This window comes from Lytechinus variegatus, chromosome 14, assembly GCF_018143015.1.
Source record: "Lytechinus variegatus isolate NC3 chromosome 14, Lvar_3.0, whole genome shotgun sequence".
In the NCBI taxonomy this organism is placed as follows: Eukaryota; Metazoa; Echinodermata; class Echinoidea; order Temnopleuroida; family Toxopneustidae; genus Lytechinus; species Lytechinus variegatus.
Genome location: NC_054753.1, coordinates 7,358,350 through 7,382,646, shown reverse-complemented (window position 1 = coordinate 7,382,646; position 24,297 = coordinate 7,358,350). Strand labels below are relative to the sequence as shown.

The 24,297-nt window shown below is 40.3% G+C and overlaps 1 protein-coding gene across 1 annotated transcript; it reads right to left on the bottom strand.

Moving 5' to 3' along the window:
- Positions 1–10,895: 10,895 nt before the first annotated feature.
- LOC121427334 (urease accessory protein UreG-like) lies at positions 10,896–24,297 on the bottom strand. Its single transcript, XM_041623677.1, has 6 exons — positions 24,187–24,297; positions 17,931–18,073; positions 15,931–16,055; positions 14,918–15,014; positions 12,518–12,665; positions 10,896–11,221 (listed from the first exon to the last, which is right to left on the bottom strand). Exons 1-6 carry the CDS (start codon positions 24,224–24,226, stop codon positions 10,992–10,994), a joined length of 783 nt encoding a protein of 260 aa, XP_041479611.1. The 5' UTR covers positions 24,227–24,297; the 3' UTR covers positions 10,896–10,991.

Genomic DNA, 24,297 nt, shown 5'->3' with positions numbered 1-24,297 from the left:
AATCAATGAAATCAACATAAAAGGAAAATTCCTGAGTTGCCTGTTCTGGGGTTGTTTCACAAAGATACAAGTCTGACTAAAAACAGCACTTAGGTTCCCATTTGGGTGTGATTATTAAAATAAATAATATGGAACATGTATTTATAGGCAATCCTATATTACCCTGGCTATAAAGTTAGTCTACCCTTTTGAGTGCTCAAAGCTTTTTGAGGGATTACTTCCTGCAGGTACCCATTTTCCTCACCTGGGTTGAGTGCAGCACAAAGTGGGTTAATTTCTTCCTGAAGGAATACATGCCATGGCTGAGATCGAACCCACGTCCCTCAGATTGCAAGACAAGAGTTATAACCACTTGACCACGACGCGACCACTCAAATATCAAATCATGGCATGCCATACCATGTATCAATGACATCAATTTTTGTCAGGCTTGAATACCAATTTTGTAAAACACCCCCCCCCCCTCTCCCATCCCCTAGTTCATTCACAACTTTAAAGAGCCAGGAGCAACAATATCTCAAGCATGCATTATCATGAGCCCCTCTTCATTTCACAACGAATATTGCAGGCAGTTCCTATACGATGTAAAGTGTATGAAGGATCGTGACATTGATGTCTTTCTCTACTTGAGACTGATCGTATCAATCGCAACTCTTTGGAATACTAGCCTCAATGGCACATATGCCCCATTAACAAAGAGTTTGAGGGAATCATCATATGACATGGGTGGACCAAGCCATTCGCAATGGATACAGAACAGATGAATGAAATAAGGAAAACGTAAACACGTTCGCCGGAAAATTATTTCTTCTGCTACAAAAGAGCACCATACTGCATTTCACCTTAGAGCTACAATTCGAATGCAGGTATATTACACATATTATCCACTTACACTTGATAGCTTTACAATTTGATAGTTGCATGTAAGGCACACTACCAAAAGTCTGGGCCGTGTCTTGGAGCAGGAATGCCACTATAAATGCATTTGGTGTTTTCCTAACGGATTGCCAACATTCACCATTGTTCTGTTTACGAGAAAGTGCGAGGATTCGCAATAAGAATCCAACTAGCGTGATTCCTGCGTACAAGATGTGGCTCCAAACCTCGGTTAGGCTCTTGAAAATAAATGTAGTTGCAGGAAACGGTCAATTTCATGACAAAGTCTGTAAAACCCATGTTTACTGTTTATATCATGGTAGATCCAGCTGTACTGAACTTTGTGAGATCACGAAATTTAATCTGAAAAACACTGTATTATTATAACTCTTTGAAAAAATACCTGACAATTCAATATAATTTCTAGCTTATTTTGCTTGTTTCTCAGTAATCACACAATTATTTCAGAATCATTTGGCACATAATTTTTTTTATTTACATACAAACACTTTGGCGGTCATTTGATTGGATTATGTACAAACTTGCTTTGAAATCATTACATCTGGCTTACATCTTTAAAGATGCATGTACATGTATCTGGAATTTTACCATTTGTCTTAAATGAGTTTAGAGTGATTAGCAGTGTCTTCTACCCCTATCAAACATTTATCCTTTTGGAGGTCAAAAGGTCAATTGGTATGAAACCAATATTTCATTAACAGAACCCCTTATATCTAGCCTTTAGTAAAGTGAACCGATAGGTATGGAGCCTGAATACACATATGATTTAGCAAGATCTACATCCATTATCATGCTCAACCTTATCCTTTTAGTTCAATAACTTCGGTGACGAGAATTCAGATAGTATCTGATTCGAGTCACGTGAGATCCCGTTCGCGCGCAAAACCGTCATTACGTTCGTTCGCTGATATCGTTCATATACGTGTGGATTTATTTCTTGGATTATATTCCCCGAATTTGTTGGATATCATGGCTGATTTGCCTGACAAGAAGATGAATTCTTCGTCCAGTGAGCTGTGCGAGCCTCAGGCAAGCCCAGCAAAACCTGCTAAGAAAAAACAAGTGAAAAAGAGCTCAGAACTTAGCAAGCAGAAATCTACCCCGACCGCAAAGAAGTCGGCGGCAAATTCATCTAGCGGACAGCCACAGGCTGATCCCCCCGCGGCCAACGGGCGGGCCAAGCCCGACCCGCCCGCTAAACGTCCGACAGCCGGTACGGCGAAATCACCGGAGTTGGCTCAACCCGGTTTGGATTCAAGACTTAGCAGACTTGAATCAATGTTCGAGAGGGTCATGGAGTCTATGGAACGACCACAGAGGCGAACCCACTCTCGATCTCGATCTGACGAAGACCAAGAGGACAATATCAGCATTTTCAGTGAATCTGAAGCTGACCAGCGAGAATGTGTTGAACCACGTCGCAACTTCAGACCGCGTGGCCAATCGGCTCCGGTCATTGATTTGGCTGACAATAGCAGCGTTGCTAACTTTTTATCAAGCAATGATGACGCTGACAGCGTTTTCTCTATGGACATGGCTGATCACGTAGACAGTCAGGGTAGAACCAAGGATAAGTCAGAGTTCAAAATACCAATGTTGGCCCAAAAGTTTGCCGCCCCTTCAGACATTGGACAGCCCCTCGATGAGGATTTGGCGGACACGATCACATTCATGATGGGCCAAAAACTTGACAAAAAACAGTTGGATGATGCATCAGCCCGTTACCTTTGTCCTGGAAATTGTTCTACCTTGGTTGCCCCTAAGGTTAACCCCACCATCTGGGATAACATGAAGACAAGCACTCGTCGGCGGGATTTGAGACTACAAATGGTCCAATCCTCACTTGTGAAAGGGATAACTGCCTTTGCGCAATCTCTTCCCTCTAGATCAATTCCCTCAGAACAACAACAAGATGCATAGCTTTTCTGTGTGATGCTAACTTTGCCCTCAATTGTCTGAGAAAGGACTGCATCAAGCCCGATATGAACCCTGCCTTTCACCATCTTTGTAAACCTCAACACAAAGTAACAAAGTTACTCTTCGGTGAAGATTTGGGTCGCCAAGTCAAAGAGATAACCGAAGAAAGAAAGACAATGTCTGGAATCATGAGACAAAAGCTTGGGAAAGACCAACGCTACAATCCCTACAACAAAAAGCAAGAATCCATGTCACATGGCGGTTTTCCTTCTAGCTCGACTCATCAATCGAGACGAGATGACCACTCCTACAAGCCAAATAGGAAATCAGCCTCCTCTACTGGTCAGCCTTTTTTAGGGAAAAAAGGGCCTCTCCATCAGAAGGGGAAATACAAAGACCCCCCTCCACACACCTACACCCCCTCAGCTGCGGCAGGGAGGGACACAAGCAGACACCAGCACCAGTACTGGCCGAGCCAGAGGAAGTAACCAACTCACCACCTCATTCAGACAAGGTAGGTGAATACAAAGTTGAATTAGTTGGAGGTCGACTGAGGGCATTTCTACCCATGTGGGAGAAAATTACAAATGATCCTTTTATCTTACAAGCCGTTCAAGGATATATGATAGAATTTGACATCAATAAATTTCCCCAAGAAGTAGTAAATCTTCTTTCCCTTACAAACGAAATTCTGAAGAATTTTCCAAGATTAATTGTGAGATTAAATCTCTTGAACAGAAACGAGTCATTGAGAAATGTGTTCATGAACCTGGGGAATTCATTTCAAGAATTTTCACAAGGCCCAAAAAGAATGGTAGTGTACGGCTTATTTTGGATCTGTCAGATTTGAATGAAAGTGTCAAGTACCAACATTTTAAGTCTTTCCCCACTATTAACATATCATCAAGATAAGCTAGAACTGAATGGCCTTGCAATCTCAAATATGATAATGCTGGTTTGAGGACCTTGGTAAATAGGCATGGGGCAGAGGAGAGGCCATTGGGGAGTGCCTTAAAGATGGATAGCATTCACACCGCAATGACACTTCTCTCACATGGAGTTTATATGTCGTCAGTCGATCTCCAAGATGCCTATTATTTGATTCCTATTCACCCATCTTCCCGGAAATTCTTACGTTTCATTTGGAATGGGGAATTATGGCAATTTAAGGCACTCCCCAATGGCCTCTCCTCTGCCCCATGCCTATTTACCAAGGTCCTCAAACCAGCATTATCATATTTGAGATTGCAAGGCCATTCAGTTCTAGCTTATCTTGATGATATGTTAATAGCGGGGAAAGACTCTGTGGCTGCACGCTCAGCCACCCAGGAAACAATTACATTGCTGTCTAATCTCGGGTTCATAATCCACCCAGACAAGTCCGTCTTAGATCCATCTTTCGAGCTTGATTTTTTGGGTTTCCATCTTAACTCATATAATATGCTCATTACACTTCCCAAGCAAAAATGTGATGATATAAAAGAAGCATGCATGGCTTTGCTTAATGAACAGATGCCAAGTATCCGCATGGTTGCAAAGGTGGTAGGGAAATTAGTGGCTGCCTTGCCAGCAGCCCAATATGGGCCCCTGCACTACAGATACATGGAGATTAGGGCGCTTAAAAGAAATGCAGGTCATTTTGACCGGCGCATGACGCTATCTGACAGAGCTAAGGCGGAACTACATTGGTGGGTGTCCCATGTGCATTCAGTATCAAATCAGATATACAGATCGAAAGCGACAATTGAAATCCGTTCAGATGCTAGTGGCCAAGGATGGGGGGCCACTGACCTGACAAGAAATGCAGGGGGCAGATGGAATGCAGAAGAGCTCAATAGGGCCGCAACAAATGAAATTAACTATCTGGAGATGTTGGCGGCGAGCCTAGGTCTTAAAAGTCTGTGTTCAGAAGTAAGGGATACACACATTTTGTTACGACTTGATAATACCACTGCAGTAGCATACTTAAACAATATGGGTGGGGTTAAATCCAAAGCATGTAATGAAATGGCTTTACAAATTTGGGAATGGTGCATGATGAGAGGTATCTGGATAACCGCTTCGCACCTTGCTGGCTGTAGGAACACGGAAGCGGATTTGTTATCTCGCAGGTTCAATGACAATATAGAGTGGATGTTGAACAAGTCAGTGTTTGCACAAATCATTGAGAAATATGGCCGACTTGACATAGACCTCTTTGCCTCGAGACTTAATGCCCAGTTGCCCACCTATATTTCCTGGATGCCTGACCCGGGGGCATGGACTGTAGATGCATTCACTGTAGATTGGAGTGAATTCAAATTTTATACCTTCCCCCCTTTCTGCCTAATTGCAAAATGCATTCAAAAGATCAGGGAGGACAATGCAACAGGGATTCTCATTGTACCAAACTGGCCAACTCAGCCTTGGTTCCCCTTACTTTATAACATATTATGGGATGATCCTTGGGAACTGTCAAGTGGTACACCTTTACTAACCCAACCCGTCACTGGCAGACCCCACCCTCTTAAACATCTTTCTCTTTTGTGCTGCAGAGTTGGAGCAACTATTTCATAACTCAAGGAATTTCAAAAGACACTGCCAACATTATGTCAGCTGGATGGAGAGCATCAACAAAACAGCAATATCTGGTGTACATCAGAAAGTGGAGAAACTTTTGTGTAGAATATCATTTACGATGGACCCATGCAAAGGTGGGAGACCTTTTCAAGTTTTTTAATGTTTTGTATAAGAAGGGAGCTAGCTACAGTTCTCTTAACACAGCCAGGAGTGCTTTAGCATCAATCGTGATTTTAGAGGATACGGGATACACCATAACAACGCACCCATGGATAATTAGATACTTTAGAGGTGTCTTCAACCTCCGTACTCCTACCCCCCGCTATACATTTATTTGGGATGTAGGAAAGGTTCTGGATTATCTTCGCAGTTTAACCCCGGCACACAGATTGACGTTACGTCAATTGACACTCAAATTGTGCACCTTACTTGCATTAGCCACGGCACAAAGGATACAAACCTTAGCTCTCCTGACCATTGATAACATTAGGGTTACATCTGATTGTGTTGAAATAGCTGTAACAGATTTACTCAAACAGAGTCGGCCAGGGGATATTGGTGCTAAATTGACACTTCAAGCCTTGCCTGGTGACAAGAAACTCTGCGTTGTGCACTACCTTCGGGAGTATATCTGCAGAACCAAACCCTTGAGAAATTTAGAGAAAGGACTCTTTGTTTGCTCAGTGATGTAACTTTTCCGGAAATTGCCGGATTTCCGGTATTTTCATGAAATCTCAACTTTTCCGGTTTTCCCTCCCTCGAAAGTTGCCGGAAAACCCGGCCCCTTCGAAATTTCACGATCGGCACGTTCTAAAAAAAGACGATCGATCGCCAATGTGTTTTGTACATGTGCTTTGCTTGCCACGTGAATCGCGACATCTCGGCTACTGAGAAATTCGCTCTGATTACGTTACGGTCAGTATACAGTGTATACTGACCGTAATTACAGTATTCAATGCACAGAACGCTCGCTGTCTGAAATTCTGATGGTCGAGCTGTCGCGAGTTGGCTTGAATGCGGAAGTGAACCCTGGATCGCAATTTCCACACACAAACACATGCACATGTGCCGCACATATTTTGTTTGCCAACCTCTCGTTCGGACTGTGATTTAACTCGGAATTAACAGCTTAAACATTGCTTGGATAATTTTGTTATTGAAGTGATCGGATCAGCATTAAATTTTTTTACGGTGCTTAATATTTTTTGTGCAAGAATTCGCGAATTTGTTTGAATTGTAACTTGCAATTTGACAGTACTTTTAAATTCGTTCTCGCTTGAAAATGGATGGTACCGTACATCGTGTAAATCAAAAGGACATCGTTCGCGACATATAGACGCGGGTTTAAACGTTGCTTGGAGCCTTGGACTGTTTTATATTGAAGTGATCAGATCAGGATTAAATGAGTTTCGTTTATGATGCTGAATATTTCATTTTTTGTGCAGAAATTCGCGAATTCGTTTGAATTGTCAACATGATTGTAACTTGTAATTTACAGTTCTTTTGAATTCGTCCGTGCTTGAATTTGAAAATGGAGGTAAATCGAAGTGACAACGTCAACGCCATTGACGCGGGTGTAAAAAACAGATTTAGATGGCAGTGGCTTGAATCGAAGGACGATGCAGGGCAGTTTTTATCTGATTATATCAGAAAGTTGGATGTAGCAGGAGTTGCCAAATGCATAATTTGTGACGATAAGATAAAGTATGCATCTAGTGGAAAGAAGGCTTTGGTGTGTCATGGAAATTCGCAAATGCACCAAAAGAGAAAAAAGGAAAGGGATTCTAATCAGACGTTACCATCATTGTTCAGAAATATCACAGCAATGGAGAGTGGCGAAACTGAAATTCCTTCGACATCATCATGCACTCTGCCTTACGGTGCCCCACCAAATGTGCATAACATTGACCAATGTTCTGGAAAGACCTCGCAAGACTTACAGCGTGAACGGAATGTAAGCTTTCAGGACAGGAAAGCAAATGCTGAAGCTATGGTCACGTCATTTACTGTGGAGAATACCCTCACATTTAGTGTTGTGCCAAAGATAATAGACTTGGCCAAAGCACTCGCAAAGGACAAAAAGGTGCTTGATGATCTGCACATAGAGCGTACGACTTGCGCGTATAAACTAAATGAAGGACTTGCTTCAGTCACTCGGAAGCGTATAGTACAGGACATGCAGAATACTCCATTTTCAATAAATCTCGATGAATGCACGTCTAATGCAAATGAAAAGGTGCTAAGTATATTGGTGTCATATTTTTCTGAGACATTGAACATGTCTATTGTGCAGCATTATGCATCGGTGACACTTACTGTCGTAAATGCTGAAACAGTGTTTCAGACTGTTGTTGACTTATTGAAGAATGATGACATACCACTGGACAATGTTGTGTCCTCATTATCTGATTCAGCGGCATACATGAGGGGGAAAAAGTCAGGTTTTGAAACCAGGCTGCGAGATGTTGCCCCACATCTTTTGGACATAGATGGTGACATCTGTCACCATACGCACAATTCAGTGAAAAAGTTTTGTAGCTTTTTCGACCAGCATGTAGAACATCTTGCAGATGATTTGTACAACGACTTGAAGTGGAGCCCTGATATCAAAGAACACTTGGAGAAGATATGCGGAGTTTTAGGTGTCAAATGTAACTTGCCTGTTGAGAGGGTACCACATCGATGGCTCTCATCCTATGATGCCGCAGCAAGGATAAAGAGCATGATGGATCCTTTCAGATGCCTTTATTATTGCTCCATTGATTCAGAACTCACTGCAAGTTATACTTCAGAACTTGAAGCTGTACTGACAAGGCACAATGTATCTGATGATGGTCGACAAAAACTTCAGCAGATACATGATAGATTTCACAAGAAGAATCTAACGGAGCAAGGATTGGCGAGAAAGAAGAGAATTGTTCACAAATTGTTTCATCTCTATCAGCTTACCATCTTGTACATAGAATTGTAGGTGGCGGTACTACCCTCGTTCAAGTCATTTGTGTTGATATTTGAACAGAAGGAACCATTAGTCCATAAACTACATGATGAGGTTACTGACTTGTTTCGGACTTTCCTTGCACGCTTCATCAAGCTTGAGAATTTGGTTGATATGAATGCACACCAGTTAGCTAATCTCAAGATCAATGAGAACATCACTTGTAAGTTATCGCAACTTGTCATTGGTACACGTACGGAAGAGATCGTGAAGGATATGAAGCCAGATGCTGTCAAGACATTCTTGCAACTAGTCAGAGATGCTTATACAGAGGTTGGAAAGTACATGCAGCAAAAACTGCCCCTCACAAATCGTGCCTTGCGAATTCTGTCATCAATAGATCCAAAAGCCAGGGGACATTCTGTTACAAACGAATATATGACGAAGCTTCCAAAGCTGCTTAATGTAGATATTCAGGCTGATGACATGGATGAATACAAACTCCAATGCACCCAGTACCAGCTTGACTCAAAACTGCCACCATTTAATGATGGCGCTCGAGTGGATAAATGGTGGGGAGAGGTATTTCAGCACTACCCAGCTCTGAAGAGAACTATTAGTGCAGCATTATCCATATTCACAGGCCCAAGAATTGAACAGTCGTTCAGTATGATGAATAATATCATCACAAAGAAGACAAACAGGTTAGATGTCACAACATTTGCCTCCATACAAACAGTCAGATATGATCTAATGAATAAAGGAGTGACATCTGTTGAACTCTACCGCAGAGACAACATACTCAAATCCCCAGTGGACAAATCTGTCTGTTACCACATGCTCACTGCAAAATCCAGACTAAATGCAAAGAGGAAGAGGCAGTCCAGCAATAAGCCACCAGTCATTAGAAAAAGACATAAATCAAGTGAAGTGTCATCTCAACCCAAATCGAGAGCCACAGCCCATGTCCACAAAGCTGCTGCCTTGGCTAAAAAGCAAATCTTCCAGCGACAGAAACTCATGAAAGTGAAGAAAGCAAATGTTGAAGCCAAGTCAGCACCAAAGCCACCTTCAAGCTCAGTCACATCTTATAGGATACCAAAGAGGACTAGGGAGTTGACACCAAAGCCATCCTCAAGCTTGTCATCTGCAAGAAAGAGTCTATAGAAACCTACACAAAAGGTAATTTTTTTTACAATTTAAACCCTGAAATGGCCTCTCCTGTGGCCCCAAATGTGCAATAATGCTCTGGCTTCGGGGGGCTTTGCCCCCCGACCCCCACCGGGGCGTTGCCCCTGGACCCCCGGCCGTAAGGCGCGAGAGCTTCGCTCGCTCCGCTTCGCATTTTCAGGTTTTTATACAAAACTCCAGTTACATCCCTGGTTTGCTACAAAAAGCCACACAAAAAAGCATCAAAGCAAACTTTGGCAAGATGGATAAAATCGGTGCTTAAAATGTCAGGAATAGACACTGAGCAGTTCAAAGCTCATTCCACTAGATCAGCAGCTACGTCCATGGCTCAGAGGAACAATTTCCCTTTAATAGACATTCTCAAACAAGGCGGTTGGAAAAAAAAAACGACATTTGTCAAATTCTATCTCAAGCCAACCAGAAATAACCTTTCCTTTGGCAATAACATCCTTCATGCAGGATCCCAAGCCTAATGATTTGTGCTCGGGTATGTATTTTTCTCTTATATTACATGACTACTGTGAAAGCTTTGAAATCTCACGTGACTCGAATCAGATACTATCTGAATTCTCGTCACCGAAGTTAACGAAATAAAATAGAAAATTAAATGAAAAAATGAAATTTTTGAAATTTGATTAATATTTTATGAGTTAAGGGAGGTTAGAGAATTCAGCACCCACCACTCCCTCCCTGGCTCATCAGGAAATCAGTTTTAGAACCTACTGTACATGTATGTTTATTTCGTTGGGTACCCTTATTTGGGTTTTCACAGTAGTCATGAGCTTTGAAATATGACGGTTTTGCGCGCGAACGGGATCTCACGTGACTCGAATCAGATACTATCTGAATTCTCTAACCTCCCTTAACTCATAAAATATTAATCAAATAACAAAAATTTCATTTTTTCATTTAACTTTCTATTTTGAAGGTCAAAAGGTCAATTGGTATGAAACCAGTACATGGTTAGCAATATCTTTGATCACTTTCATATGTTTAGCCTTTTGAAGGTAAACAGGTTGTGGGTTTGAATCCAGTACACGATTAGCACTCTCTTTGATCCCTCTCATCTGTTTAGCCTTTTGAAAATGAATAGATTATTTGATTTGAAGCCTGTAAAAACGTCTGTTTAGCCTTACTCTTGTTGAGGCCAACAAACTAATTGGTATGATGCCATGACATGGTTAGCAATCTCTTTGACACTTTTTATAATTAAGCCTGACCTTTTGAAGGTAAGCAGGTCAATTAGTATAAAGCCAGTACATGGTTAGCCACATGTTTAACCCCATCATATATTTGCCTTTTGATGGTTAGAACCCTCTTCACATGATAAGCCTTTCAAAGGTCAACAGGTCAATTGGTATGAAGAAAGTACACGGTAAATGTTTTTGACCCGTTTCATACAGTATGTTTAATCTTTGGAAGGTGAGCAGGTTGTTGGATATGAAGCGAGTATACCTTTGACCCCTTTCACATGTTAACCTTTTGAAGGTCAACAAGTCAACTGGTATGAAGCCAGTATATGGTTAGCGATCTCCTCGACCCCTATCATATGTTTAGCCTGAGAGAATATAGTTGGTCCTTTCTGCCTCATCAAGTCAGCATCTCTCCTCATCACACCAAGGTCTGAACCAACCGCTTCAGCAAGGTCCGTCTTGTTGATTACCAGGAGGTCACTCTGGGTGATCCCGGGTCCGCCTTTCCGTGGGACTTTGTCTCCGCCTGTTTGGCAAGAAAGTTAATGATCATTAACTCAATTGAGCTTAACACTGATGTCGTAATAAAAAATCAAATGGAAAATAAAGTTATGACATTTAAAGATAGTGATATGCCGATATAAGAGCTGATGATGCCTCTTCCTCACTATTTCTTTTGTTTTTTATTGTATGAATCATACAATATTTCTGTTTTTTAAAAGTTTGATTAATTCAAAGTTTATTTTCCACATTTCCATAAAAACATAAAAACAATTTTCAGCATAAGCATATCAAATAAATACAAATAAAATGTATATACAAAGGATAAACAAAGTACAAACATGCAGAATACAAACTACATTATACAGATTTGCAGATATGACAATTATGAAACTCTTCATCAAATCATAACAACTAACAACAAAGACAATCTCACATGTTCATGTAGGAATGAAACTTTGTTTCACTGCTGTCATTTCTCGAGCAGCGATGGGTAAATAGAGTAGATTAAATTTTTGAAAAGATTGAACCTAAATGACCTTTGAACTTGGTCATGTGACCTGAAACAGAGGCAGGATGTTTAGTGATACTTGATTTTGCTTTTGTCCAAGTTTCATAAACTAGAACCACATTCATTCAAAGTTATGACATTTCAAAAACTAAACCTTGGTAAAGATTTCAATGTTGATTCCCCCAATATGGTCTAGGTTCATTGTCTAAAGTTTTATGAGCATTCTAACCTATGATGACATTTCAAAAACTTAACCCTAATTCTCCCGGGACTCTCAGATGGGGGGGGGGGGGCCATAATGCCCCCTAGCAACAATTTTCGCAATATATCTGCTGCGCAAAATTAAAAAAAATAAAATAAAATACATAACAAATCGGTCATGGTACCAGATTTTTTTCATTCACAATTGTTAGGAATGCTATTAAGAATATATTTTCACCAAAAATAGCATTCTAGGAGCTTTTTTTAGTAAATCAGAGCAAAAAGTATGATTTCATGAATAAATTAACATAATTAATTCATATAAAATAGAAATATATGAATTCGGTGAAATTTACCAATGCAACTACATAGATTTACGTCATTCTCTACCATCATGCCAACCCGCGGCCGAGATCTTAAGGGGGGGCCATAATGGCCCCCCCCCTGGAATGACAATCAAAATACCCCAGGAGAATTACATAGGGTTAACCTTGGTAAAGGTTTCATTGTTGACGACTCCACTGCTACCGCCGTTGGAAAAGCAGCACCTATAGTCTCACTCTACTACATTTATGCAGACAGAGAAAAACAATCGCCATTAATAGTTACCTGCAACATCAATCACATATATGATGTAATCTGCCAGCTCTCGACTGAAGTTAGCAGCCAAGTTATCCCCTCCTGATTCAACGATCACTATCTGAGGCTGAAACTTGATGGTCAACTCCTTAATAGTTTCCAAGTTGATGGAGTAGTCCTGAAAAAAAATATTTTTCATACAATGTTGAAATAGACCAAACAGAATGACCAGACATTTATTTTGCCTGACCAAAAGACAAAAAACTGAGCTGGTCTGTTAAATCTCCTTTTTAATATGGGTTCAAGAATGTAGACATAGTGAGTGCGTACACACATTTTTTTTTCATCCTATGCAGCCTCCCTGCAATACATTTTGGGCAGTATTGCATGTTTTTGTGTGCAGCCCTGTGCATTTCGGTTGCATCATTTCCCCATAACACGTAACAAGTAAGACACCATCTGAAATATGCATTCTTTCAAATCACAAAATGTCATCAAATCGTGCAAGGTCGATACACCTGTGATGTCATAATAGAAAGCAGGTATAATTATGACCTCTTCAACTGTGCGATACCTCACATATTGGGAGGGATTTGAACAACCTTCCCACTACAAATTTATACTGCTGAACCGTTTTATGAGTAAATCAAATAATGCACATCTTTATATTTGTGATGCAGGCATAATGTGTATTTGCAATATCAAGATGCAAAAACACTCAGCGAAAGCACCCCAGGCTTTCGCACATCTCAAACACCCTCAAATGTGATGCATCATCACAACACACTCATAAATTTTTTTTTGTATATCATTTTATTTGTGCATTATTCAGCGCTTTCGTGAAAGTGGGGGTGTCTAGTCTGATGTGTAAATTTCCACTACCTGAATATCTGGCAGTGACCATTCATGTACCTTGAAACTACAATAACAATAATAATAATATAGGTATATTTACCCAGGGAAGCACTTCAGTTTCGATAACTGTTCTACCAGCTGGCCATGCTATTATAATTACCCCGGCTTTAGCTGAGCTCCCTAGGTGCTCAAGCATTCAAGGAATTTCTTCCTACCGAGTACCCATTCACCTCACTTGGGTTGAGTGAAACACAATGTGGATGAGTTTCTTGCTGAAGGAAAAGGCACGGCCCTCTGTTTCAAAGTCAGAAGACTAATCCCGTGGGCCACAACGCTCCAAACTATGATTAATCTTCTCATTAACTTGAATATTTCATAGGGTTTCCTTTCCAGGTGATCTATATTATCTCTGACCACTTTGGGAGCCCCCCCCCCTACTCCTAACTGACCACTTTGACCAATTGAAATAAAATATGCCAAACACGTGTACACTGCATACAGTCATTTGGTAACATGTGATGATACACACTTTAACATTCTTATTCATCAATTAACATGGAAATCTACTTCCTTTCAATTGGTTTATTTTCATCAATAATAATAATATAGATTTACCCAGGGAAGCCAGTTCAGTTCTGAAAATTGTTCTCCCTATGGGCCCTGCTATTATCATTACCCCGACTTTAGCTGGGCTGCCTAGGCGCTGAAGCATTCAAGGAATTCCTTCCTATCCTGAACCCATTTACCTCACCTGGGTTGAGTGCAGTACATTGCGGATACATTTCTTGCTGAAGGAGATTACACTATGGCCGGGATTCTAACCCACAACCCTCTGTTTCAAAGTCAGAAGACTAATCCACTGGGCCACAACACAGAGCCACAACGCTGGGCCACAATGAACCCGAGTATTTTGAGCCCACATTATTCTCTTCTTCTTTATCAAGAAACCAGCTTCCACCCAATGCCCCCATGGAACACCAATAGGTATAAATGTCATCATCAAGGAAATGAAACTTCAAGATTCAATTTTGTGAAGGGGTATGGAAGGGGGGGGCGGGGGTCCTCCATTATATGTTGTCTTGGAATTATCCTTGATTATCCTTGATTTTCACTGACCGAGGAACAAAGGTGTCTGGGATTGGCATGAATGCTACTTTTCATGAGCAATATTTTCAAACTAGGCAACATCCTTTAAGGGCAACCTAAAATTGGATTTGTTCACCGGCAGGTACTAGCTTTGAAGACAGACATTTTTCATTTGTAATTTACCCTTTCTTGTACTTCTCTTTAATTTTTATGTTTTGCCCTCTTCTAAGCGCCTTGAGCATTTAATCAAAATGAAAAAGACGCTATATAAGCCATATGTATTAACATTATTATCATTTAAAAGATGGGAGTTGCAGCTACCAAGTTTGCCATTTAACAATTAAAGGGATATAGCCTCATAGATCTGGTGCTGCACAGCAGCTGCCAGGCCCATGATCAATTGGGCAAATCAATTTTTTTTAAGTATTTCATTTCATGTCCATTTCATATAATAAAATATGGATTTTGTTGGGAAGATTTTAGACCTACCTCTCGAATAGCAGCATGTGGGCAACCTCCTGTTTCTACAGCCCTCATTCTTTCTTCTGGTAAAGCTTCATTCCGCACCAAGAACTCCCAGTCTTCTCTGTGAAGCAAAGTTAATCAGGGAAATTTAGGAATCAGCATACAAAAAACATATAGGCAACAGGCAATTTTACCCTCTTGATAAGCCAGATTACCCATCAAATTCCAAAAATTGAAGGCTTTGGGACAACCATCTTTTCTAAATTTGCCCTGAGATCCACCTTAAACACTATTTTTACAGAAACGTTATAAAAATTGATTGTCTACATACACAGCAGATTGAGGAGAAATGCTTAGACTGCATACCGGTAATTGTTTGTTGCATGGAAATTAGCCCATAAAATGGACTGAATAGCTCCCCCCCCCCCCCGAAATGAGCAACTGCCTGAATGTAGGAAAATGAAATAGCCCCTAAAATAAATATCATTTCCGCCCCAAGAGTGCATGAGTAAACAAATACTACACATCAGCAAAGTGTAAGAATTGCTAGCATGAGGTTCCCGGGGCTCCATACTTATCCTTTTTTTTCTACTGTTCGGACCTGTTCATGCCGGACCAGTAGATACCCAACTTTTCAATTTTTACTTGACAGAACCTAAGATTTTTTGGTCCCCCCCAATGAAAAGACTTGAATTTGCTGGTTGTTATTGCTTGTTGCTAGCCCCCCCCCCAAAAAAAAACAGTATAGACTACACAAGCACACACAACATAATTCATTCTAGCCATTTTTTAATTTTAACGTAAGAGAGACATTCTCTTGAGATGCTAGAGTCATTTTGATACTTTAGAATAAAAAATCCTACAATTTGTATCAGTTTGATATACTTTTTTGCTGGTCATGTCAGACTAGTAAATCTGGCTATTTCTGAAAATTTTTGTAGAGAGTTTCCCATAGTAAATGCGCAAAGCCTGGAATGTCCTAAAAATTGAAAGACATTATACTATGTACACCAAGACAGAGTTATCAAAACACTTACTTTGTGAAGATATCATTGGTCACAACACAGATACCATACTTGTCTCTTAGATGTCTACAGAGGGCCAGAACGAGGGCGGTCTTTCCAGACCCAACAGGACCACCGATGCCGACAGTGAATGCTCTCTATGAAAATTGAGGAACAAAAATACAATGTTTTAAGGAAAAAATAACACAGATCACGTAATAAAAAGTCAGGATAATTGATGAATACTGTTAAATAAAAACAATACATTATATAAAAATTACATTTAATCTTACAATTTATAAATCAATGAGACTTTTTTAATTTCTAGATGCTTTAAATTTGGCGAAAGGTGTCTTTTATCTTACAAAAAAGGAATGCATTTGAAGCATGTATTTTTACAGCCAAAACCATCTGATCTAATAACTACAGGCCAGCCTCCCTTTATCTCTCTATTATCCAGACGCACACTTGCCAAGATTTATTTTCTAAAATCTATTATGTGTGGAAATGAGATTTCCATCCAAACTCAAAATTCCTACGCAAACTCACTTTGATTACATACATTTTTCGATATAATCTACCTACAATCACATCATTTTTAACCCTTTGAACCCGATAGGCCAGAATACCGGCCTGCCAGAAAACAAGCAAATACCTGATAGGCCGGAATACCGGCCTACAGTCATGTGATTTCAAAAGCATGGATTCTAAATGTCAGGTGATCTTCTAAAATGACGTCATCTTTCTAGTACGTGTAGGAATATTTAGTTGATAATTTCAGTCAATGTCGGCAATGATTTCGGAAGGATTTAGCTTAAAAAATGGCCAAAATATGCCACTTTTTTGTGATTGCTCGTGTCGTAGGTGCGGTAATATGCGGCGAGTCACATGCTTACTATGGGGAAGCAATTGGTATATCTCACTTTGGTGAAAACAGTGATTTTGAGCCCAAAACAGACACTATTGATATTTCTGATTGTAGACTAGGTCTACGAGAAGCCAAACAACTTCAGCCGGCTCGGCCTCGGGCCGGGTACTAGCGGGGGGAAGGTGCCGTTGGGTCTCGAATCATGGGGGTTTGTATGAATATGGTCGAGAAGTCATTTATGTGCAAATAATTCAGGGTGTATGTCACGACAGCCCCAAATAATTCAGGGTTCAAAGGGTTAATGAAAATATCTTACCCAAATCACCAAAATAACTAAGACAGGATATTTTCCAGTAAATCAAGGGCAGCACAACCATTTTGTTACTTTTTATTTTTTTTATAGGGAAAATCAACAGTTGACTCACTGGGGCTAGGCTTAAATACGGACAGCGCCATCTATCATGTTTAAGCGTAAACTGCATGCTTGTTAGAAACATCTTCCAGATGATGATGTATAATTCATACATTAATCGTTTTCTTGAAAACTCAGCGTGCTTTTTCTTTGCTTAAAATGGATGTTGTGCTAATTTCCTGCAGAAAAAAATGATTGATGGATTTTAATAATGATAATAATATGCAATATTTATATAGCGCTTAATAAAAATGTTTCTATGCGCTGCATACTATTACCCCAGTTTTAGCACGGCTACCCTGATCGGGTGCATCAAGCATTCAAGGAATTCCTTCCTACCTGGTACCCATTTACTACACCTGGGTTGAGAGTGGCAAAATGTAGATAAGTGCCTTGCCAAAGAACGCTCGTGCAGCGGTGGGATTTGAACCCAGGACCTTGTGGTTGAAACTCCAAAGACTTGTCCACTGAGCCATAACACCTCTACATACATATATTTTCCATATATACTTGCGGTTGATTGGATCAATCATATTTTCTTTAAGACGGGGACCATCAATTGCAACTATGGAAAGGCAGCAAACTAAACATATGAAATGCATGTTTGTTCAAAAAATGTCTAGATATGAATGTATATCCATAAAGTGATCCTTGATGATTTGGTGTGTTCTCCTTTGTTTATAAAGGACATTTTGCAAATTTCCTGTAGAAAAAAGATGACACTGATGGATAAGAGGGTGCCCTGGTTTTTACCTGTTTCCAATCTGATCTTCTGAGTGGTAGCTCCCTGTTTACAAAAAATCCTGCATTGTCCATGTGCTCATGGGTGTGGCCATGTTCGTTGCCATGGTCATGGGAGTGTGACCCTGTCGTCTGTTCACCAGATACGTTCCCACCTGCACAATTCAAATCAGTAGCATAGCAACGGGTTGATAATGGTGACTTCATGTACTTGCACAATTCCACCTTCTGGTGCTCATCATGCTTGTTCAATCATTTTTACAAAACATTCTGTACATGGACGAGGGTAATACAATTAGATTGTAGATCTTATAGAAATTCTCCTGAATCATAATGCTCTATTAAAAAAAGGGAAGAAGTAATAAGTAGTTGGTCTGTTTTACCTTTCATAACATTTTTTTTCTATGCATAAGGGCAATTTAACACCTTTTAGAATTCTTCTGTATCGGCTGCACAGAAACGCTGTTAGCATAACATTTCACTAACACTGCGCTAACAAAGGGCCCTGTTACAAACGGTAATCTCGCCGCAATGGCTACAATGCATTATTTACATTTGAGATCAAAGCTTGACATCACTATCTGTACAGCTCCTACCAACATGGGTAGAATTACTGCACAGAAGGCAATAAAAGCTGATGTTAGGGGATTAGAGTTAGGCAAAACTTATAATTTGTGCGTAGTCACGGGCACGTCGTGGTCTAGTGGTTCTGACTCTCGCCTTCCAAACAGAGGGTCGTGGGTTCGATTTCTAACCATGGCGTGTTTTCCTTCTGCAAGAAATTTATCCGCACTGTGCTGCACTCAAACCATGTGAGGTGAATGGGTACGCGGAAGGATTAATTCCTTGCATGCACTGAGCGCCGGTGATGGTAGCTCGAGCTAAAGCCGGGGTAATAATAGCAGCGCTTTGTATCCTCAGGCAAAAGGCGCTTTATAAATACAGCTATTATTATTATTAATGATCTATATTTAACTTATTTGCACATCATACAAGTTTAAATTCTTGTCTAGGAGAGAGTAAAGGAATGTAATTCATTATCATATAGGCCTACAAAATTGATTACTACATTTTAAACATGTAATGGCAGCAGGTAGTAAATACATACTTACTAATTTAATTTTTAAAATATCAAATAAGCTCAAAAAGGATTTTCAAAACTTTGCCTATCATGATAAGGACAATAGAGATTGTGTACAAAAAATGCAATCCCACTTTTCATCAGTATACAAATAGCGAATAGGCATGAGTGCAAGATTTCGCATGAGGTGAAAGAAAGATGCTCTATTCAACCAGGCGTTAGCCGAGTTGAATAGAGTGTTTCTTTTTTCACCAAATGCGAAATCTCGCACCATTGCACGAATAAAAATATTTGCTATTTGTTTCGTACAACGCCTCAGAGTTTTTCCTGCAGTAATTTATGAAAAGGGAGCAAAAGTATGGAAAGCAAAAAGCAAAATCCCACAAGTGAACATCTCGGGCAGCATTGCGCATTTAGCCAGCAGGGACATTCCATCATTGGATAAGACCTAATTTGCATAATTATTTTGATGATACCACTTTTTCCCAAAAAAGTTATAAGATGTTATGGGGTCCATGTCCCACCTATGACTTAATCTCAGAAGTTTTGTTTTCATTTTCTATGAGTTTTTACAATTGTCCCATATGTCACACCCATTTTACCAACTATGCAAATTAGGTGCCCCAAATTAGCATACTAGTAAATATGCATATGATCAAATTTTTCTTAATGAAATTTTAAAATTTAACATTTGGGCTTTCTTACCCCACCAAAGATAATTTCTTAAATTAAAGATGAAATTTTGCCTTCTAGGGTGACCTTTTCTGGGACTTGCCCATTTTATACGCACTCACACGCTGGCGATCCGTTCCAACTCCAAGGACCCCCGTTTTCACAAACATTTGTAGTTCCAGCCATATCGTGAATGCTGACTCCGGAGCCATAAAGTATACAGTACCTGAATTTCACTAAGCACAACTACGCCTTGTTGAATTTCAATAGATTTATTTCGTTCAATGCAATCTAGCTCTCTCACGGACAAGACTCTCGCACGTGGGACAATTACTCCGTTGACAAGACATTGCATGATAACTCTCGCATCATCACACCCCTAAATAATAATGGATCATCCCAGATGATATGATATCATACACAGTCACACACAATAATTTTCAGCGTACTATTACTTTATCTTCCTTTTTGACTCCAGCACGTGTTATTATTGTGTTGCCAAAAGCCATTGATGGAGCCAAAAAGGAGGATAAAACCTAGAATCTTAACTTTATCATTCTTTTTGGCTCCGTTTGTTTACGCACACTTCACGCCAAGTCACGACTAGTTTGCGCACTGGCACGACTTGAGTCGTGCCAATTATCGCTGACTAAATAAAATGTCAGATTGCATATGATAGGGTTATTTCATAATCAGATTTTTTCCTTTCTTACATTTAAGATAGATTGTTAGTAGGTTAATAAAATTTGTGGCGCTGACTAAATAAATAGGCCAATCATTTTATTCAGATTTCGTCAATTAAGTAAGTCAGTCACGAGGCCTGACTTGGCTGACAAAATAAGACAGAACTTTGAAGTGGGAAGATCATCAATATGATTGTCGACCACTGACTAAATAAATTTAGGACAATTTTGATTCTATCAACTTTTAGTAGACAACTGTAAATTCTGCTTTCTGTCAATCAATAGGTGTGCATGAGAAATTAACAAGCATGCATGTGGCACGCTCACATAACGAGCCGTGAAATTTACATGTCTATTGAATTAGGCATTCCTGCACACTTGTATATGGTTGGAACTACCCCTTATCGACCACCTAATCTTCTAAGCATAGTATCTGCGAAAATATTCAATTTTACCCAGTTTTCGTCTCATTTGTGCAGATCAGATTCCCATGTTTTGCTTGGCGACTCTGATTCAATCCTCGTATATATCGACGAACAACGAATACAATGATTTTACATTTGCTCATTTGCACCCGTCTTTTGAAACCGACCACCTGCGGTGTTACACTAAGTTTACGGCCGATTCTTGTCGCGGTGGCGAAATATTTTTACTCTTCCAAATCAGTTCTATGATGTCAACATGCTAAATGATCGTCTCACTACTTCCACTGCGAGCTCCGGCACATCATTCGACGATTGAAGACGGATATTTCTAAAACCATTTCCTATTGAATTTCTTGGTTTTTCAGCAGGGTTTGGGTTTGGCCAATACAATTTGATTAATTCTACTAAATTTTTACTTTTTGTTGCTTCTATTTTTCTCATAAAATCGATTCTTACCGTTTCTATGGACACTGCGCCTACTCTCCCGCGCGTATCGTCTGTATTACGCAATAATTTTAACGCGCGCAAGGTGGTCGGTTTCAAAAGAGGTGGTTGATATGTGGTAGTCTCACCATATCATGTAAATATCATTTTGGGGGAAGTAATTATTTTGTGAAAGCTGTGTATCGAGCTGCAGGGATTATTGATATTCATTTAGTTTGTTGAAAGTCAAGAATGATTTGACAAAGTGTGCTCAAGGTAGGCCTGGGACTTTCGGGTTTTTTTCTCTTCGGGTACCCGTGGTAATTTTCGGGCGGGTACCCGGGTACCCGAAAATCATGTCGCTCGAAATATGACTGGTGGAGAAACCCCATGGGTGACGTCATCAAGCCAATGCGATGCAAGCCAATTTATGAATGAAAATATAGTAAGCATGCGCATTGCAAGCCTCCCGTGCGCCACGCAGTATTCCATCGGAACAAGTCTGCAATACTCTGTCACCTCGTACCAAAATCGACCTAGAATTCCACTTTTCTATATTTTATATGAATTATGAAAGTTATTCCCAGAGGATCTATTTTCTCACCGATAGCGCACAGGTAAGCAAAATTTTATTACTTCTTGCTTTTCCGTCGAAATCGTACGAAGTAGCGTCGATATTGACATCGTGTTCGTGAGTTTGTAGAATCTATTGCTACGTGAACAAAGTCAATTGATTTCCGGGTTTCGGAGCGTCAAATGCGCCAGCCAATCACGATCGTGTTACCATTTTCGGTTTATGATGAACTGAAAATGGTATCAAGAACGTGATTGGCTGGCGCCTCGTATACTCCGAAACCCGGAAATCAATTGACTTTGTTCACGTAGCGATAGATTCTACAAACTCACAAACACGATGCAATATCGACGCTACTTCGTAAGATTTTGACGGAAAAGCAAGAAATAATAAAAATTTGCTTACCTGTGCGCTATCGGTGAGAAAATAGATCCTCTGAGAATACCTTTCATAATTCATATGAAATAAAGGAAAGTGGAATTCTAGGTCGATTTTGGTACGAGGTGAAAGAGTATTGCAGACTTGTTTTGACGGAATACTGCATGGGGCTGAGGCTTGCAATGCGCTGCAAAAGAAACATGGCGACGATTGAACGATCTCAGTCACATCATCACTTGAAAAACTAGTAGATATTTCGAGGGTAATTGGTGAGATTCAAAATGAGACTTGTGTACTTTTGTGATGAGTTTACAATCATGTCTTACACTACGCAATACAAATCAAATGTACGTTATTATACTGGTGAGCAATTTTCAGGTATCGGGTATTGATTTTTCTACCCGGGTACCCGAGGCTTCCGGGCGGGACCCGGGTACCCGGGTTTTAGTCCCAGCCCTAGCTCAAGGCATTTTCCTTTTTGTGAAAACAATGTTCTGGACAAAAAAAAGAACAGAATCAAAGTCAAACAAACCACTTTCCAATGTTTTTTCTTTATTTTAGTCCAAGCCAACACTCGAAAAAAAAAGAAAGATATTTGAGGGAGAGAGGATAAGAAAGTATAGCCTCGATCGTACGGACGCACAGATTTTGATCGTGAGCCAACTCGAGCGAGCGCGGATGTAACTTCAGTCAGACACTTTGTCGAGAGTCGAGACTATACTAATAGGCGTTGTAAGAAATTTTGTACCCTTTTAAATAAATCATCTGCAAACATATTTCATTCGTCCGTTAAAATAACAAAATATTTGTTTATAAAATGATGTGATATATCATGAAATTGTATAAAATTTGATTCAAAAGCAAGCTAACAAATCTTATTCTTTATCATAAATTTCAGAAACACCCCGCTTATAGCGTATCATAAAAGATGGGCGACACGAAAGACGGTCCTTGGTCAGAAAGACCCTTTCGTGCAATCGGCCCCAGTCTTCTTTTTTGTCTCCGGAGTCAGAAAGCACAATAAGAATAAAGCCGTAGTACCAAAGCCCGTTCCGAAAATCCTCCTTTTTACAATAAGCCCGCTCCAAGGCCCCCGTTTTTTGTCTCGCCCGCGGCACACCCCCACCACTTTTTTTTGGTCGAGTGCCCCGCCCCTCCCCCGGGCCAGGAGGGAGCTCCGGCCCGCGAAGAAGGCGCGGGCCGGAGCTCCCTGGCCTGGGCTGGGTTACCCTTGACTAGCCTGGGGCGTTTTGGGGAGTGAAAGTTATATACTGTACGTATGGAGTCACTCCCCACTAACGCCTGGGATTCCTCCCTATACTTCCCCACATACGGGTACAAAACCAGAAACTTTCGCCCCCGAGAATTCTACTTTCCCTCTAAAAGATCTAGCCCTAAAACATGTACATGGGGTCCAACTTCATTTCCAACATTTCAGCGATATTGATTTCATTTTTAAAGAAGAATTCATTAAAAAAACGAGAGATTTGTTTTGAAAAGATGGAAAGAGCTTACTTCCGTGTTTACGTCGCCATCTTGATTTCTTTGTCTTCCGCTTGGCGACAGCACGCAAATCCCGCGATTTGCGTGCTGTCGCCAAGCGGAAGACAAAGAAATCAAGATGGCGACGTAAACACGGAAGTAAGCTCTTTCCATCTTTTCAAAACAAATCTCTCGTTTTTTTAATGAATTCTTCTTTAAAAATGAAATCAATATCGCTGAAATGTTGGAAATGAAGTTGGACCCCATGCCATGTACATGTTTTAGGGCTAGATCTTTTAGAGGGAAAGTAGAATTCTCGGGGGCGAAAGTTTCTGGTTTTGTACCCGTATGTGGGGAAGTATAGGGAGGAATCCCAGGCGTTAGTGGGGAGTGACTCCATACGTACAGTATATAACTTTCACTCCCCAAAACGCCCCAGGCTACGGCCTACGCTTGACGTTGAGGTAGCTCGTAGCCAGAGGCAGAGCCTAGCTCTTCATAACTTAAAGTTTAAAATCAAATTTCCATTCGTGTATGTTTTCATGCTCACCTTTTACGAATGGCACGTTACTGCCACTGGATTCGGACATTATCACACCTTTTTTATGCTAACTTTTGAATTTTGACTTCGTCTTCGTCCCAACTGCCCAAGCCTAGGCCA

Coding starts and splice junctions, on each gene's coding strand:
- LOC121427334 (XM_041623677.1), bottom strand. CDS start 24,226: ATGTCCGAATCCAGTGGCAGTAACGTGCCATTCGTAAAAG. Junction 12,666..14,917: donor CACATGCTGCTATTCGAGAG/GTAGGTCTAAAA, acceptor ATTTTTTTTCAG/GACTACTCCATCAACTTGGA. Junction 11,222..12,517: donor ATATGTGATTGATGTTGCAG/GTAACTATTAAT, acceptor CTTGCCAAACAG/GCGGAGACAAAGTCCCACGG.